General features: G+C 36.2%; 1 protein-coding gene across 2 annotated transcripts in view; it reads right to left on the bottom strand.

The window, feature by feature from the left end:
- Positions 1-17,525, bottom strand: part of LRRK2 (leucine rich repeat kinase 2) — a 70,493-nt gene that overhangs the window by 14,020 nt on the left and 38,948 nt on the right. For both annotated transcript variants that reach the window (XM_082774531.1, XM_082774532.1), the window contains exons 25-40: positions 16,799-16,947; positions 15,486-15,579; positions 12,014-12,200; positions 11,426-11,607; positions 10,873-11,102; positions 9,688-9,815; positions 8,254-8,472; positions 5,866-6,067; positions 5,422-5,510; positions 4,533-4,720; positions 3,509-3,663; positions 2,396-2,542; positions 2,050-2,241; positions 1,240-1,386; positions 804-904; positions 431-621 (exon numbers count right to left, since the gene is read on the bottom strand). In XM_082774531.1, coding sequence (XP_082630657.1) covers positions 431-621; positions 804-904; positions 1,240-1,386; positions 2,050-2,241; positions 2,396-2,542; positions 3,509-3,663; positions 4,533-4,720; positions 5,422-5,510; positions 5,866-6,067; positions 8,254-8,472; positions 9,688-9,815; positions 10,873-11,102; positions 11,426-11,607; positions 12,014-12,200; positions 15,486-15,579; positions 16,799-16,947 — 2,601 coding nt within the window. The remainder of the gene's footprint in view (positions 1-430; positions 622-803; positions 905-1,239; positions 1,387-2,049; positions 2,242-2,395; positions 2,543-3,508; positions 3,664-4,532; positions 4,721-5,421; positions 5,511-5,865; positions 6,068-8,253; positions 8,473-9,687; positions 9,816-10,872; positions 11,103-11,425; positions 11,608-12,013; positions 12,201-15,485; positions 15,580-16,798; positions 16,948-17,525) is intronic.

The following is a 17,525-nucleotide window of genomic DNA, read 5'->3' as shown; positions in this document are numbered from 1 at the left end:
ATATACTGGGTAACAAGCCACATATTAACAACATGATACTGCCTTACTGAATAATGACTTCAGAATTGTTCTGACATACTATTTACCAGCACTCATACACTGCAATTTTAGTGCCAGCTCTTATCTGAAGTGTCACTGGCTGTTCGATAACTGAATTTCAAGCTGAAGGTTCATTTGTCCCTGAGCTCCTCTGAAGATTTTGTGGCTCTATAGTCACACTGTGATAGCTCCTGAAGACATTCACGGACTTGCAGAACTTTAAAAACACAGTAAACTCTTTTATTTGACACTTTTACAAGGAATCAGCAGCCACTTTTCAAATTCCAAGCAGCGTTTTTGCTACTTCTCTACTTATATAGGCACCACTTGTTAACGCAAAAAAAAACACAACAGGTAACAAAATCTTGTTTTCTATACCAGTCACATTTACCTTAAGCCATCAGCTACATGTAGAGCTATCCTGTGCTGAAGTGTTCTAGTTAAACTTGCTTTGTCTTGTTGAAGCAAGCGATCAAGAGATCCTTTAAGGGCCAATTCCATCACCAGCATTCGGGGACGGACTGCAGCAGCCAGCAAAGACACTAAACTGGGGTGATGGAGGTGACAAAGCACTGCAAGCTCCTGTAAATTGTAAAATCAGATGAAACACTACAAGTAGCATAACCTCTGTAGCTCTGAGGTGAACTACGAAATGTTTTGAAGTAAAGCATTGCACAATACTTAAGTTTTTAAGCTCTTCACCAGCTCTAGGGCTGGTGATATTCCACAAGCAGCATTACAGCAGAAAAAGCAACTTTTCTTACTTGTCTTAGAAGCCTGAGGGAAGTATGTTTATTGAAAATCTTTACTGCAACTTCTTCTCCACCATAGGATGCACGGTACACAGATCCAAAGCCACCATCACCTTTTCAAAGATAAAATTGAAAAGAATATTAAAAACAAAGGGATATCAACCATTTCTCAAATATTGCCAAAAGGGTCCAATTCTAAAACATGTGGATCATCCACTGTGTCAAACTTTATCAACAGCAATCTAACCACATAAAAAGCAGTGTCCTAATATAAAAGTTAATGGAAAATTCAAAACTCAATAACCTGAAATTCAGAGTACCTTAAAAATACATTTTCAATAAGGAGAAATCTCTAATATCTTTTCCCAATGTTTCCATGTTGCCAAACTGATTTCAATAGATTTGTTTATATAACCTCTTTTAAAAAAACCTACAAAATAATGATTACCCAAGAGAAATTCAGGAGCTTTGTCAAATTCCAGGTCATCATTGTTCAACATAATATTTCTAGGCAAATCAGCCAGTATCAGATCAGGAGCAATCTGAGCTATTGGGATGGTATGTCTGGGTTGCTCCGGATTTACTAAGAGGTCACCTGCAAAAAATAAATGAGACAGTACTGAAAGATGCAGAAAAAAGGCATGAATCTCTGTGAGTGCACATGATGAATATAGCTAAAGTGAAATTCCCATATATATGTGTGTGCATACATACACAACAGAACACTAATTAACTATCCTATTCAATTTCTACAGTATCTGACATATTTAAATATTTTCAAGGTTCTGTATGTGTACCAATCAAACATGACAGCAACTGTTGCTATGTCACAGTACCAAACTAACCCAGAGATCAGTTTTCTGTCTACAAAAATAAAGAATTTGCTTATTATGCGCTATGTCATCACGAATATTGCCGTTTAAATTACTGTTGTACATGGTCCTAACAAAAATATCTAATATCAATTTTATTACGTGTTGGGTTTGACTACATGAATGAAGTTGCATTACCAGTACCATGACAGAAAAACTCTTCATTACTGTCATTTATACAAGAATATACTAGGCAGCTGCAAACTGACCCATATTATATATAGTTATACAGTTATTTTTTTTTCTCTTGGAGAAAAAAAAGAACAAGTTGCTTTTGACTCATGCTGTAATTATTTTTAAATAACATGAAGTATTCAAATATTATAAAATCGATTCCTTGGATGTAAAACTTATCTATCTCGCTCAAATAGCACAAATATATATACCTTCTTCAGCTTTTTTAAGCAAGTCATCAAGTAGTATTTTTTGGTGTTCTTCACCATCCTCAAAGCTGTACAGAGCCCATTTCTTCAACAGTGTCTCCCCTTCACCACATACATCTATATCCAGCAAACCTGGAAACCATTCTTCCATGAGAGAATCTATATGATCCACAACTTGTCCCAGAAGGATGCAACCTTTAACAAAACAAAGGAGGAAAGTTACAGCCTCTACCTGCTATAGCTACAATTACAAAGCTGAAGTCTACATTCCAAAAGGCAAAAGCACAACAAACCAAAATGCCAAGCTGCAATCAAACTGGAGCACAAATCAGGTTCAGGAATAATTAACCTTTTCTGCAAGAAGGTGCCGTAATTTTCAAAAAACTGTCCGGGTTGTTGTCAAATACTGCTGATTCCACTAGACAATAAGCTTCAGGAGACCAGTTCAAGTAGATGCCTTGTCTCCAATACATTCTGTTAGGACGAAGAGCTCGTGCTAGAAAATAAAACATTTGATTAAAAATCTGATCTCAAATATGAATGTATTATTTTTTAAAATTTTGGAATAATCAGTAGTATTATTGTACATTTATGCCTACCCAAACAACAAACAAATTGAGTGCTACAACTTTGCAGTCGGAACAGCCCCACAAAAGCTGAAAACGTATCAACTGGTCATCAGTTCTACAAGGCAAATCCATAAACTAAGTATTTCATGAGATGCTAAGTAATGCAGCAGGTGATGCATGTAGGGATTACCCAAGTGCTTAAGTACACTTGGCTTCAAATATAGATTACATAAGACCTGTGTGAAAAAAAACTCAGTGATTTATATTTTCCTTCTATCACACAATCATGATATAGAATGCGACTGGAATTCTATACCAAGGAGATAGCTATAAATCACATTTGTACATTGGCAATGCATATTTTGCATACTTCACCTGTCACCAGTATTCATAAATCACACATTAAAAAAACAAAGATGAATGAAACTGCAAAGTTCAGGAGATAGATCTCATGTCAAAACATGTAAATGGTAGAAAAAAAGTAAGAGAAAAATCTCCACTTCTGACCAAAGCACAGCTTTCGGATTTTCATAAAGGGAGAACAGACAAACCCGTCTTTCTTTGTGGATGACTTATCCTTTCCTGTATTCCCTTCAGAATACAGGACCAAACAGCAATATTGCATAAGTACAAGGAGTTCCTCTACCTCTCTGGCATGTGAATAGGCTGCTTACACCTTCACTTTCTTTTGCACATCACTGTGAAGACCTGGCACCAATTGCTCCAGGATATTTCTAAATTACAAAAATGACCACTGTTCTTTTTCTCACATTTATGAAGTGGCCAGAAAATAGCTAAAGCAAAACAATATCACAGATAAGAGCTTTAACACACAGGTGTTTGTGTTCACAGCAAACATGCTCATTATTGCTTTTGAAGTCAAAGATTTGTACCTCTTCCTGACAGCATGTAAGGTGATATTTCAAGCAACCTGTTGATCAGCCTGGACCAAAATCCCATAGGAAAGTATGGCATCTCATAGAGCCTGATGATAATTTCTGAATTTTCACAGTGAGGAAGCTCTATAACCGGTCTGTGATCAGACAAACTGAAAGAATAAAAACATTAGACAGCATTTAATGATTTACTTTATTCAAATGACTGATGGCATACATTATTTACTATATAAAATGTATTATTTATTACTGAATGATTCAAACAATCAGGGAACAGACAGTATATTTGCTTATTCTGTTTGTTTGTGCTAAAGTAAAGTTCTGCTGTAGTTTAAACCCATCACAACCTCACTAACAATCATTAGATAATGTGTGAAAAAAAAAAGAAATATATATAAGGCAACCAACAGGCATTCAGAAAAAATCTACTTATTCAGCACTTAGAAGTTTATTGTATAAACTCCTATCAATTCAGCTATGTAGTACTCTCATTCATTACAAAAATAAGTATTATTAAACACGTTTGGGAAATCTGTAACTGAAGCAGAGAAACTTACTGGCTTCATATAAACCAAAAAGACCACATTCACATTCAGAACGCTTTTTTTTTTTTACACATTTAATCATTGGACTGTTTGGAGGAGATTCTACCTCCAAGTAATGTGACAGCTGTTCTGACTCCAAGCAAATAGGCTGTAAGAATTCATGGTTACAATTTGCAGTAAATATCTGTAATGTTGGCCCACAATGTAAGGCTACGTTATAATCTTCTGCTGGAGGGCATGATAACTGTAAAAGAAGTATTTTTCCCATAAAGCCTTTCATTATTTATAATGGTAAGCTTTATCTGCTATAAGATCAGTTTAACATGTCTCCAAAAGCAATTACTAAAATGTACTGTACTAAGTCTGTATCATGCTTTCATATCCCAAATTGCTCTGGTGATCAGTTAAGCTAGGTAGCCTGATGGGAGGTTTTTATTTTGATTGATCTCTGTGGCATATTTGTGGGCTCTGCTTACCTGCTTGGGATTAGGAGCTGATCCTCTCCTAATGGCAAAGCAATCTGAAACTTTTCCAGAAGCTTGAAGTACTGTGACATGTAGATCTTGGGAAACTTGCTCTTCTTTAAAAGGAACTTTTCCACATCTGAGCGCTTTACAATCCCCTTAGGATACTTAGAAAAGCCTTCCATTTTCACCGTCAGAATCTTTCCAAAAAAGAAAAACAACCTGAGGTATAGAGTCACCATTAGACTGCATTTTCCTGACAAACTTTGTTCCCTGAAATATTTGGTAGCCTATTGTTTAGAGAGAAAAAAGGACTCCATATCACAGTGAAACCAAACACTTCCACAATGCTAGCTAGCAAGAAGAGAGCAGTGCAAACATGTAACCTGTCCAAGACATTAGTTTGCCACACATTCTTCAGTAGCTTCCACTGTTTCATCTTCTATGGAAAATTATTCTGTAAGTTAATTTGTGAAAATATTGTCTGAAAAGAACCTATGAGCACAGTGATTTTTCAGATCAGCACTTGACACATGCAGACTGGCACAGAAGAAAGACCTTTCCAGGTCTTTTCTCACTCTTACTCCCATCAGGTTTGTATGCTCAAACATATTTTGCCATCCCATTTCTTCTACTGAATGAAAGGTAAAGTTTCAGAGATTAGGTTATATGAATATATATCAAAAAGTCTGAAAATGTTTCTCAATCGTTGGAACAACTGAATCAGACACTTGTCTAGAACGCAAAAACAGAAAGAGCCAGGTCAATCAACCTGGGCCCTGAGAAAATACTAGATCACAAAACTCTAAATAACTTGTGAAAAAGAATCAGTTGTTACAGTTGTTTGGAACAGGGGAAAAAGTTTCATGAATGTAGATGCAGAAAGTAATCAGAGACTAACCTGTGCCATGATTTTACACAGCCACTTAGGATCTACAAAATAGAGATCTCTGAGCTGTAGTGCTGGGTCTTGAAAATGAAGCAGTACACCTGCATGGAGAACACTATAATTAGCAACGTATTCTTCAAGCTCTGTATTAAACAAACTATACACCCCACTCTGGGCTGTCTTCCTTATGTGACTTGATATAAGCAATTTGAGTAATAACTACAGTCATTGATTTTATGTCAGTAAGTCAGGACGTGAATTGTTACAGCAGTGATCCTTTATACCATGAAATTCCTTTATGAAATAAATATCTGGATTATCCAACTGTAGTATCGCCCAAGGTTAGCATTTCAGCTCCACAAAAACTTTGTCTGAAATTTAAAAATCCATACAAGTCCTGTCTGCTGCAGATGTGCAACAAAATGCTAACAACATACATTAAAGGTAGTATCTTACCTGATTCATTCAGAAAGTGAATCGCATGAGGGAGTTCATTTTCATCCAATTGCAACTGGCTTTCTTGTACCAGTTCTAGTAATCGTTTCTGGTCAATCACAGGAAATTCAACGGGGACGTTTTTACGTTCCAGCAAAATTCTCTTCTCTAGCTCCAAATAGCTGTCAGGAATTAGCTGACCCACCACAGGCTGATCTCGGATCTGTATAATTAGGGATGATAGTATAAAATATATTAATCTATTCATGTGAAGTGCAAACAATAATGCAACTAGGATGTAAGATGGGTATAACCACTCAATAGTAATGGCAATAAGGAACAAGAACACTCATTTATTGTATAACATGGCTTCTGAAATGTCGATGGGACTAATTCTTTCAGAACTAAAGTTTGCATGTTTTTCTATAAATTAATACTCATAAAAGAGAATATTTCCATATTATATGCGTGTACATCTACAGAAAAATACAAAATGACATCTGAGAAGTACAAAGAGAAGCTTTGATTTGAAGTAAAAGGAAAATGTTCACTATATGAACAGATGATGCCACACGCCTCAGGTTAACAGAGAACAATAAGTAAATAAAAGAATAAATTTAAAAAAAATGCTCCTTGTAATCTGTAATGTCCAGATATCATTAGACAAGCTAGGGAGAAAAGGGTAGTAGCTCAAGTAAGACTCCACAGTCAACTGGTAGTGCTAGTCAGTGGATGAGAGGAGGGGAAGGAATAATTCTAGCAGAGCTAGTGAGACTTAATGGAAACACAGCCAGGAGCTTTGTCCCCGTTTCCTGTAGACTGAGTTTCTTCCTGGAGACATGTTTTGACCTTCGGTACTGGCTAGCAACCAGTCAGATTTGTCGTTCTCCACTGAGGAGGCTGAGCTAGCCATTTTGTGGAGGAAATGGGAAATGATTTTCCCAACATTTCTAAATTGGCTTCTCAAGTTTCTCCAAGAAGATAAATACCAATGCACTGCGGTATTTTTATTTGTCAAAAATGTAATCACTACCTTGTTTAAGTTCAAAGACTCAGAGCATTTGATGACCATGTTCAATACTTAATTCACTATGACTAACTTCTAAGCAGGTACCTTGTAACTCTCCTTTCACAAAGTGTCTGCATTATTTAGGGAAACTACCTCCGTTCCTTCAGGCTACCTTACTTTTGTGTGTAAGTTCAAATACTGGTTTAAATCATAGTCGCAAGAGATGTGGGTGTTACAGGAACAATTTTTAGTTATCTAAGAGCAAAATGTTCTGAAAAAGCAGTATTTCTCCTGAGTGCTGAACACATATGGCGAGTACAAGAGTACATATACCTTTATAATGCCAGCTCTGTTCATGCCTACTGGATGTATTATAAACAAAATTAATTAAGGCCACCTCACTGCCACTTAGCACTGGTTAACTATCCCTTGAACTGTGGAATGAAGTTAGGCAGACCATGGATATGGCTGAGCGGGTGGTTTCTCAGAGAGAAAAAAGAGAAGTGTGCACTCTTCCCTTCCTTTGTAGCACAACAGTGTGAGGCGAGTCGTAAACACAGCATTTGCTTTTTAAGGTCATCAGAGCAGTAATTCAGAAGAAATTTTGACTATGCTGTGACTTACGGAGTTGTGACATTGACTTTAGTAGCATAAAACATCACCTTTTCCCTTCAACATCTTATGACACTGAATGCATGATCAATATTGCATAAATAGAAAAATAAAAGCAAATATATTCTTTCTGCTATACATTGGATTCTGTCTTGAGTGGACAAGCTCCATGTTTGGGCTAGTCTCTTTGCAGTTGTTCACACTTGGATGCTGTGGCCAAGTAGACAGCAGATGATGAGTGGTAGTGATGACTTTGGAGACAACAGAACTATCAGTACTCCAGTTCAGAAAGTCTTACTTACTGGATAGTGAGACTATCCAGTTTAGGAAGATCATTCAGACCATGGTGTCTTCTTTTCCTGCTTTCACTCACTTTCCTCTTTCTAAGATTAGTATCACACAATGTAAAATGAAATCAGTAAATGGAGAATTAGTGGGCTTTCAGAAATTACAAAATCTCATTTCTTGATCTCAAACCAACAAAAACGGGCGGTTTTTGACCAGATTTCTTCATACAAAAAAAGAACAGCCTATTTTAAATTAAATATTCTGTGTATGATATTAGTGTTTGAAAATTAAACTTAGCTGAGCTTTTTACTAAGTTGATTTTTTGATAGAAAAAGAAACGAATACAAAACTGGTGACTCGTTCTGTCTAATGCTTTAGAGAAGTCACAATGAGTATACTATCAAACTAAAAATGTAATTATGTGTTTAAAAACATTTCAAAATACATTTACTTCACTAAAATTAGGATGTTTTCAATGTTACAAACTGTATGCAGCTTACTTTGAAGTGAAGACTCTCCTTTATTATGATTTTCCGAAGTCTGATAATGGAATCCGATTCTTCTGTAGCATTCACAAAGTGGTAATTTTGGATAGCTGGGAAGCCTCGCTTATTTAACAGCTCTCTAGTAATTTTACTCATGCAGGCCTTATGTTGCTTTTCATCAGAAACATCTAAATGAGTGCCAACCAGAATGACGGGGGATGTTGAAGCTCGAGCCTGTCAGCAAGATCCATATAACCCATTAATTCAACAGTGAACGTTGATTTTATTTTACATGTGCATAAAATGTGAACAATTTAGTTAAAACAACCAATACAATGAAAAGAGCAACTGTTTCTTCCTCTTTCTTCTTAAATATACTTCTTTTAAGTACATTTGAGCAGTGGATAGATCTAAATCTGAAATACTACTTCAAGCCTTTGATATTCAGAGTAACTTTAAGCTGCAAACCCATCCAATAGTCTTGACTGGACAAGGCAATAAAAATGCATCAGCCTACAAACACGAAACATATTTTTTAACATAAAGACAGAAGTCTAAATCAAAACAGAAATCTAAACATTACGCTTTTTAAAGGAAGTAGTTTAGATCTGGATTTCATTCTTTGTAGATTAATAGTATCAGCAGTAACAGAGCCCAACAAAGAGGAAAAGCAAAGGGTACTATGTCAGTTGTCATAGGAACAGTGCATCAGTGGAACACCAGCAAGCACCGCATAGCAGAAGAGAATACATCAGAAATCAGCTTCAACAACACTTAACTGACCATAACCCTCTGTCCTGCACCACTGCTCAAGGTAAAAGGAGTAAAAAAAAAAAAAAAAAGTTTAACAAACAGCATGTAAAATCTTGATGTGAGCCCAGATATGGCTAACTATCAGACTGAAAGCTGAAAGACAAGCAATATTCAACATGGGGTGATTCCACCCAGGGCAAACAAAACACTTTCAGCAAAAGAAAAATCCACAGGCAGATTCTGAAACCAATTTCCCAATACAGTCCTGGGATCATTCCTATTAACAGGATGCTAAACATTAACTTACAAGCATGATTTCAAACCAACATCTAGTCAGTTTTAAATTAGTGAAATTCTGATCTGCCCAGAATTTACAATGGTGTGGATGAAAAAGCGTGCTTAACTCTTGTTATCCTTTAATACCACCCCTTTCTTATTTTTATCAGTCAACACAAAATATTGCCAGAACATGCAAACTGTTCTGCACATCAGTGAACCATTTCAAGTGCAAAATGGTGCTAATCTTTCATATGCAATTTATTATGTATTTCAGCACATCTCATCTTATGTATCATTTTATTTGCTGAAGAGCTTCCTTTTTATTCCCCTCTCTAAAAAACACTTGTGGATAATTTGTGTTCAACAACAGACCCCTGAAAGTGGCAATCCATTCTGTACATATCTATGGCTTAATACCTTGATGTTAAAAAGCCACGGCTTCATAGCATCCACCTCTGCTTGTCCTTTGCTGAGATCATAAACAGCCAGATATAAAGCTCTTTGGGTCATAAAGTGAGGATGGGTACTGTAGAACTCTTCTTGTCCTAATGATAAAAAAATCCCACTGTTAGTACTTCCTTCACTGAGCAACTCAGATCACAAAAAAGGCAGCAGAACACTTATTCTCACATCACTAATCCACAAATGAAATTAACACTCACATAAAATCGTCTATATTGACAGGAAATCTGTAAAAACTATGCATTTTAAGTAGGTATTCTGTGGTATCTCACTGACTGAAGTATAGTGTTGAAACATGTAAGGTAGTTTTAAATCAAGAAGTGTAAGGAGATAAATACAGTTGCTGCAAACAGAACTTGAAAGGTCATGATTCTTTTAAAAATCCAATACTGAATATTCCTAATCACCAAAATTTTAACTCCTTTCTTCCATGCTCCTTCCCTTCTTTTTTCCTTTCTGTCCTTCTTCCCTCCCTTTCTCCCATCATTTCAGCAACTTCAAAACAGTCATGTTCACACGCTTAAGCACCTAAAATCTCAAGGTGTCTCAGATAAAGCCGGACATTGAACATGAATGCTGTTCTGTGTATATACACTGTGATATAGATTCTATTAAGCTGATCACAGACCAATGCTTAAAAATAATGCTTCTATATTTTAAAACACCCCTAAGTTTTAGAAGTGCTTCTGGAATCCCCAGACTTAGAAAATTTTACCTTCTAAAGTCCCAAGTCTCTCCCTAAGTGCTTTGTTTTGTGATCTTACAAAATCGTGATACTGTGCAGCCTAGAGAGACCCAGATTGCAAAAGGGAAAAACAGAGTTAAGTGGAAGATGATTTTTCTGGTGATTAAAAGTAATTTCGTATTATTCTGAAATTACAGTTCTAGAGTGCAATGGCTGAAATGAATGATTAGGCTGCATTTGGTGATGAAAAATTCCTGAAGCTTTACATTAAATTTGAAGCATTTACTGCCAATTTGCAGAATTCACTGCCACTTCGGTGGCCACATGACTCTTGGAGTAAGTTTGTATGATTTTACTGTCTACAGCTTGAAATTTCACAGGCTGACTCTAAGAATAAGCAATGCATTCATGTGTTAGAGAAGACAACAATAAAGGACAATTAGCTCTAAACATACCTCCGAAATCCCAGACATTTAATATAAGCTCTTTCTTCATTTTGCCTTTCCCTTGAATAATCCAGTCTTTTACATCAATGCCTACTGTAGCTTTTGGGCAACAAAATTCCGATCGTTTGCATTTCATTAGCTGTTGTAATAGTGTAGTTTTCCCACTACCCGTGTTTCCAACAATCATTAGCTTCATTCTGTTATAAGGAACCGCCTTCTTCAGTCGTTGCTGAAGAAATCTGGCATGAAATAAATTTTCAGAACTCACAGAAATGTGTAGTAAATTAAAACACCACCAGAACTCAAGACCAAGCAGAAATCTAAAACCATACAATTTATTGCATTGTTTATAGAAATGTCAAATTCAAGAAGCATTCAAATCATATTTTTATGACTATAATCTGTTTTATGTGTATGAGATAAAGCCTACCTTCAATAGAGAAGCATATCATATGGATGTCATATGACAAACCAGCACTTCTTTTCAAAAGGATATGTTGTTTTCTTACTGCTCACCACATATCCCAAGAAAACAAACCAAGAATATTAAAGGGCAACAAACCTGATAATGTCTCTGGCTTTGCATCCCACATGTTTGAAGTCAAAATTAAGATGGAGTCCTTCCAAAGGAAGATCCCAGATTTTGGATAGCCTTCCCATTTCATCTGGAAAGAATCTCAAATCGGGATTATAACTTACATCCAGAGAAGTCAAATTTTCTAGGAAGCCAATCTGAGGTGGAATCTAAAAAAAATAAAAAAAATATCAATGGATGACTGAACATAAAAACATAATGTTGTATAAACAAGAATACCATAAGTATTTAACAAAAGATAAAAATAGGTGTAATTTTTACAGCTGTAGTTTTTTTTTTTTTTAAATAAACAGATCTAATATCCTTCACTAATAGACAAAGAACCTCATAATGAATTAATTATAAAAATTGATTATATGTCACATTCCAGACAGAAAAGCTTAATAGAATATGGGGATTCTCCTTCACAGGAAATACTATTTCTAGTTAAATACCATGTCACTAATAGAATTTTCAGTGATATGAGGCAGTGACATGAAAATCAATTGAACATTGAAAAACTGTATTCAGTTAAAAAGTGAGTTCATTTTCTTTAGGCAGAGTCTTGTACTTTACCTCCTTTAACTTGTTGTGGGACAGGTGTAGCTTTTCTAGCCTAGACCACGCACATGCCTTTTCACTCAAGTCCAAGATGCTGATTTGATTATGATTAAATAACAGCTCCCTTAAGTTTAATGATTTCCAGTGCACTGGCCCCGGCAGGCTTATGATCTTGTTTTGGCTTAAATCTACTGATCGCAAACTAAAGACATGAATAAACAAAAGAGAAAAGTTAGAAAATGCAATAAATAAAACTGAGATTAACTAGAACAGTATGAATTTTCAATGAACAAACAGATTAGATATCAGAATGGACGGTTTCTATGGTCTGGAATCTAGATGGGAAGATAGAGAATTACTATCATGATCAAAAGTAATTAATATCAGAAAATAATAATACAAAAATACATATGATTAATACAGTATCATATGTTTTCAATGTAATTGCCAGTGAATGAATTTTCCTGGTCATGAAAATAAACATTCACATTATACTGTGCACATATGTTTCAGATAGTAAAAGAGAGAACCATAGAATGGTTTAGGTCAGAAGGGACCTTAAAGATCACCTAGTTTGAACCCTCCTGCCATGGGAACGGAGACTTTCTACTAGACCAGGTTGCCCAAAGCCCCATCCAGCCTAGCCTTGAACACCCCCAGGGATGGGCCATCCACAGCTTCTCTGGGCAGCCTGTGCCAGGGCCTCACCATCTCTGAGTAAAGAATTTCCTCCTAACGTGTAATCCAAATCTCCCCTCTTTTAATTTAAAACTATTCTGCCTAGTGCTATCAATATCTGTCCATGTGAAAAGTTGCTCTCCATCTTTTTTATAAGTCGTCTTCAAGTAGTAAAATGCCATAATGAAGTCTCTCTGGAGCTTTCTCCAGGCTGAACACCCCCAGCTCTCTCAGTCTGTTTTCATCAGACAGGTGCTCTAGTCCTCTGATTATCTTCATGGCCCACCTCTGGACCTATTCTAATTAAAGAGTTTAATTTAGTCAACTTAAATAAGCGTGTATATTGGGATAACATTACACTATTTCCTTTTTCTGTGATGTGCAGATGTGCATGGCTCTATTCAGATTAGTAGGAGACAGATAAATATGGTTCACACTCTTGTAGTGCATGTATTCTGTAATTCAATTGTAAACAGTACAGTCAATGTTCATTTAGCCTGCAGAAAAGAAGGCTTGGGAGACCTTTTCATGCTCTACATTTACCTTAAAGAAGGCTATAGCAAGGTAGGGATTGGTCTCTTCTCCCAGGCTCCAAGTGATCGCCAGGTGATAAGATGAGAAGAAATGGGCTTAAGTTGCGCCAGGGGAGGTTTCGGTTAGATATTAGGAAAATTTCTTCACTTAGAGGGTTGTGTGGCATTGGCAAAGGCTGCCCGGGGAAGTGGTTGAGTCACCATCCCTGGAGGTCTTCAAAAAATGTGTAGATGTAGAGCTTAGGGATCTAGTTTGGTGGTAGATTTTGCATTGCTAGGTTAAAGGTTGGACTAGATGATCTCAGAGGTCTTTTCCAACCTAAATGATTCTGTGATACTATGATTTACACCCAGGCAACAGAGAATAGGATTAGGCTCAGGGTGCCAGTAACAGCTGAGTGCAGGACTACAGAGTACAACATTGAACTTATTAGAATAAATGTATTTTAAAAGTTAAGTGCAGTCTAACATACCAGTAATATACATATTCATGTGTTTTATAATTTTCAAAATATTAATTAAAAAAGTGTAATAGGGGAGCTTCTGGTATTATCAACATTCTAGAAACCACAATTCCATTTACAAACTATAGAGATTAGTTAACACAAGTAATCTGAACTGCTTTCTTTCTTGCTCCTAATTTAGGAGATTAACATCGATGATTCTGATACTTTACCCTTTTATCAGAATGTTTCTATGAATATATGCTTGTATATAAAAGTACATGCATAAATTATGTAGTTCAACTGTGTGTGTATTTAAGAACCATATAATAAAGAACATTTAATTTCTCTAAGTCATCTGTTGGACAAATATGCTGTTTATGTCATTGTGAAGCATGAACCATACAATAAATCCATGAAACTCCTTGTTGACTCATTAGGACTGGGAGATGTGGAACCTGAAGGATGCATCTTTTTCACTCCATCCATTAAATCTGCTGTTGTGAATTCAAACATCAGCATGCTGACACAGTGTAACACCATATTAATAATGACATGCTGTATGTAAATTTGATTAATGCAAGTCCAAAAGTGTTTTCCTTAAGTACTAGAGTTGCTACATACGTAGCCTAGCAACATTTTTTACATCTGATTGTTTCTATGAGCACAAGAGTTTGTTTATTCTTTCCTCCTACCCCTCCATCTCACCTTTCATTACCTTGTAGGCATCAGTGCTCTTTAATGATTTACTCCCTTGCCACAGTGCCTTCAGCACTCACACCTACCCACATCTATCAGACACCTGATCCATCACCCCTCCCAGTGCTCCCTCCACCATCTGATTCTGCTGACCTGTGAAGGTCAATAACTTCTATAGAAAAAGGGGGAGTCCTGACTTTCACGTGAGTAATGCTTTGAAGGTATAGCAAAAGAAATGTCACATGCATCTTCATCACAGTTCCATACAGCGGAAGTATCACTCTTTGAGAATAAACATCTTGTGATATTTGGGAAGTGAAAAACTCATTTCAGTAGCCTTGTGCTGAAGAAGCTGCGGAACTTCTTGAAAAGGAAGAAAACTGCCAGTATCTTTTTACTATGTTGGTTTCAAGGAAGTAATAAATTAATTCTAGTCTTCTCAGAACTGTCAGCTTCAGCAGTCAAGCAACACATTTTTAATAATAACTATTTCTTAGCCGAGGAGCGGCTGAGGGAGCTGGGCTTGTTCAGCCTGGAGAAAAGGAGGCTCAGGGGCGACCTTATTGCTCTCTACAGATACCTTAAAGGAGGCTGTAGTGAGGTGGGAGTTGGCCTGTTCTCCCACGTGCCTGGTGACAGGACGAGGGGGAATGGGCTTAAGTTGCACCAGGGGAGTTTTAGGTTAGATGTTAGGAAGAACTTCTTTACTGAAAGGGTTGTGAGGCATTGGAACAGGCTGCCCAGGGAAGTGGTGGAGTCACCATCCCTGGAAGTCTTCAAAAGACGTTTAGATGTAGAGCTTAGGGATATGGTTTAGTGGGGACTGCTAGCGTTAGGTCAGAGGTTGGACTCGATGATCTTGAGGTCTCTTCCAACCTAGAAATTCTGTGATTCTGTGATTCTGTGATTCTGTGATTCTATTTGAATCTGAGGAATAATGCTTCTCAAGATAATGAAGGAAATGTTACTGATTTGTCTTCCGTTGAAAGATACTACTAAACATTTAACCTTTGAGAAAGGATTTCCTGAAAATCATTAAAACATGCTGAATGTTCTGCTTAACAAAGGTCTTGACACAAGATCTTCTTCATCAAAAACTAGTCACTAACTTTAATAAGAAAAACATTAACTTACTGTGGTAAAAGAAGAATTGTTTCTGGAACATTAATAAAATTATTTTGGGATAATTTTAAGGTTGTTATGCTGGATGACAAGTCAGGCATTATCTCTGGAATAGAAAAAGAGGTTGATACCATTATTTTTCAGAACTATTGACATTATTTTTAATATTGGAATTTTCTAAAATCAGACAGAGACTAAAATGTCAGTCTATCATCTATACACACATACTTAAATAAACTGCTCTGGACGGAAACTGTATCCTTTTTTTAAGGCTTATTTAAAACTAACTTTCCCAAATAAAAGAAGTGTAGAACAATAGTTCATGTATTTGCTTCTATCACATTGCATTCTATTAAACTTTATTTCATATTGGCATTAAACACTGAAATAATCTTACTTACACTTAACTGTATTGCCAGTACACATGACGTTCACACCACTCACCATATGAGTGGTAGGTCTTACACATTCAAAAATGACTCTAATGTTGCAGCTGTATTTAATGAAAGTATAAGAGCTACTTCCTGAAGTACTGTGTCAATTATTTCAAAATGGAAATTTTGTATTTTGAAGATGGAAATAAATGCTAGCAGTAATTTATGAAATCCTGCAATATCACTAAAAGTGCACTTATGTAATTTGTTTTTTTTTTTTCATAAAATAACTTTGGAACCTTTGCATAAAATATACTTAGCCACAGAAACACATTCTGGATTGAATTAAATTCCTTAGACACAGGTCCAGAGAAGGTGAGCTACTCTGTGGTACCTTAGCTATCTGCACAACTTGGAGATGCACACTGGAGCTATGGAAGACCTGCTTGTCCTGGATCTGAAGCTGTAGGCTAAGTGGAATACTTCAGGGCAACTGAAATGTCACCTGTGTTTAGGCAAGTTAATCAAATACCCTGTTTTATTCAGAACACTATGCTGGATATAATGTGGTAATACTTGACATGCCTCTCTGTACATAGTCAGACCTGTATTACTAACAGATTTTCAAGCTAACTTTGAAGAACTTCCTCTGCCCTGAGCCTTCCCCAACAGGATATAACATCCCAGCTTCATTCAACCTTTTTCATAGCTTCCATTACAAACATAAGAGTAGTATCAGTTACAAAGTCAGATCAAATGTCCATGAAGCTCTACTGGAAGTATAGTGCTTCCAACATTGATCAAAAGCTGCTTAGGGACAATATAAATAAGGACAAGCATATAAGATGTTCTCCTTGACTCTTCTCCCAAGACTCCAAATGCCAGTGGCTGAGGCATTTTGTGACTCGGAGTGGTTTCTAGAAGGTGGGTCTTACTTTCATAGATACTTACCAAGAGCATTCATCCTAGCATTGAACAGCTCCAGTTTTGTACAGCCCACGAAGATGTTCTCAGCAAGGGAGGAAATACTGTTCTTACTGATGTTTAAAATTTTCAGCTCTTTCAAGCATATGGGTGAACATATGCATGAAATTTTATTTCTGTAGTAACAAGAATAAAAAAAAACAAAACGTGTTATTCAGAAACTGTTAGCTAAAAAGTGAATGTAAAGAGTATTAATCTGACTTTGTTATCCTTACGCTGGTAAAGAAAAAAAATACATATCTTATCTAGATTGACCAGTCAGCAAAAATACTGGTACATGTAGCAACATGCAATAACATGATTGACTTAAATTTACTTTAATTAATGTGGAAAGCAGATGTCAGAGTATACTCTAGGCATAATTTCCTGATTATGTAAGCTCAGTCCCACCCAAAGAGAATTGCCATGTTTGCAAATAGTTCTGTTTACTAAAGATGTGTATTTGTTTCTGTGATTACAATCACAGAAAAAACTGTTAAAAAAAAACACAACAAAAACAAAACAAAAACAAACAAACAAACAAAAAACACAACAGAAATTCCACATAGGAGATATAATGTAGGTGGTATTTGATGCTACAGACAACGTATTCCAAAAAGAAAAATATAGGAAAGAGAAAAAGACAATGATACTGAAAATACATTGATATAAGAACCACGTAGCAATGTGTTGTAAGGGTAATGTTGCTAGTAAA

This window comes from Aythya marila (genome assembly GCF_965140915.1).
Source record: "Aythya marila genome assembly, chromosome: 1".
NCBI lineage: Eukaryota > Metazoa > Chordata > Aves > Anseriformes > Anatidae > Aythya > Aythya marila.
Note: the sequence above shows the minus strand (reverse complement) of the source record. Positions and strands in the feature narration are given on the sequence as shown.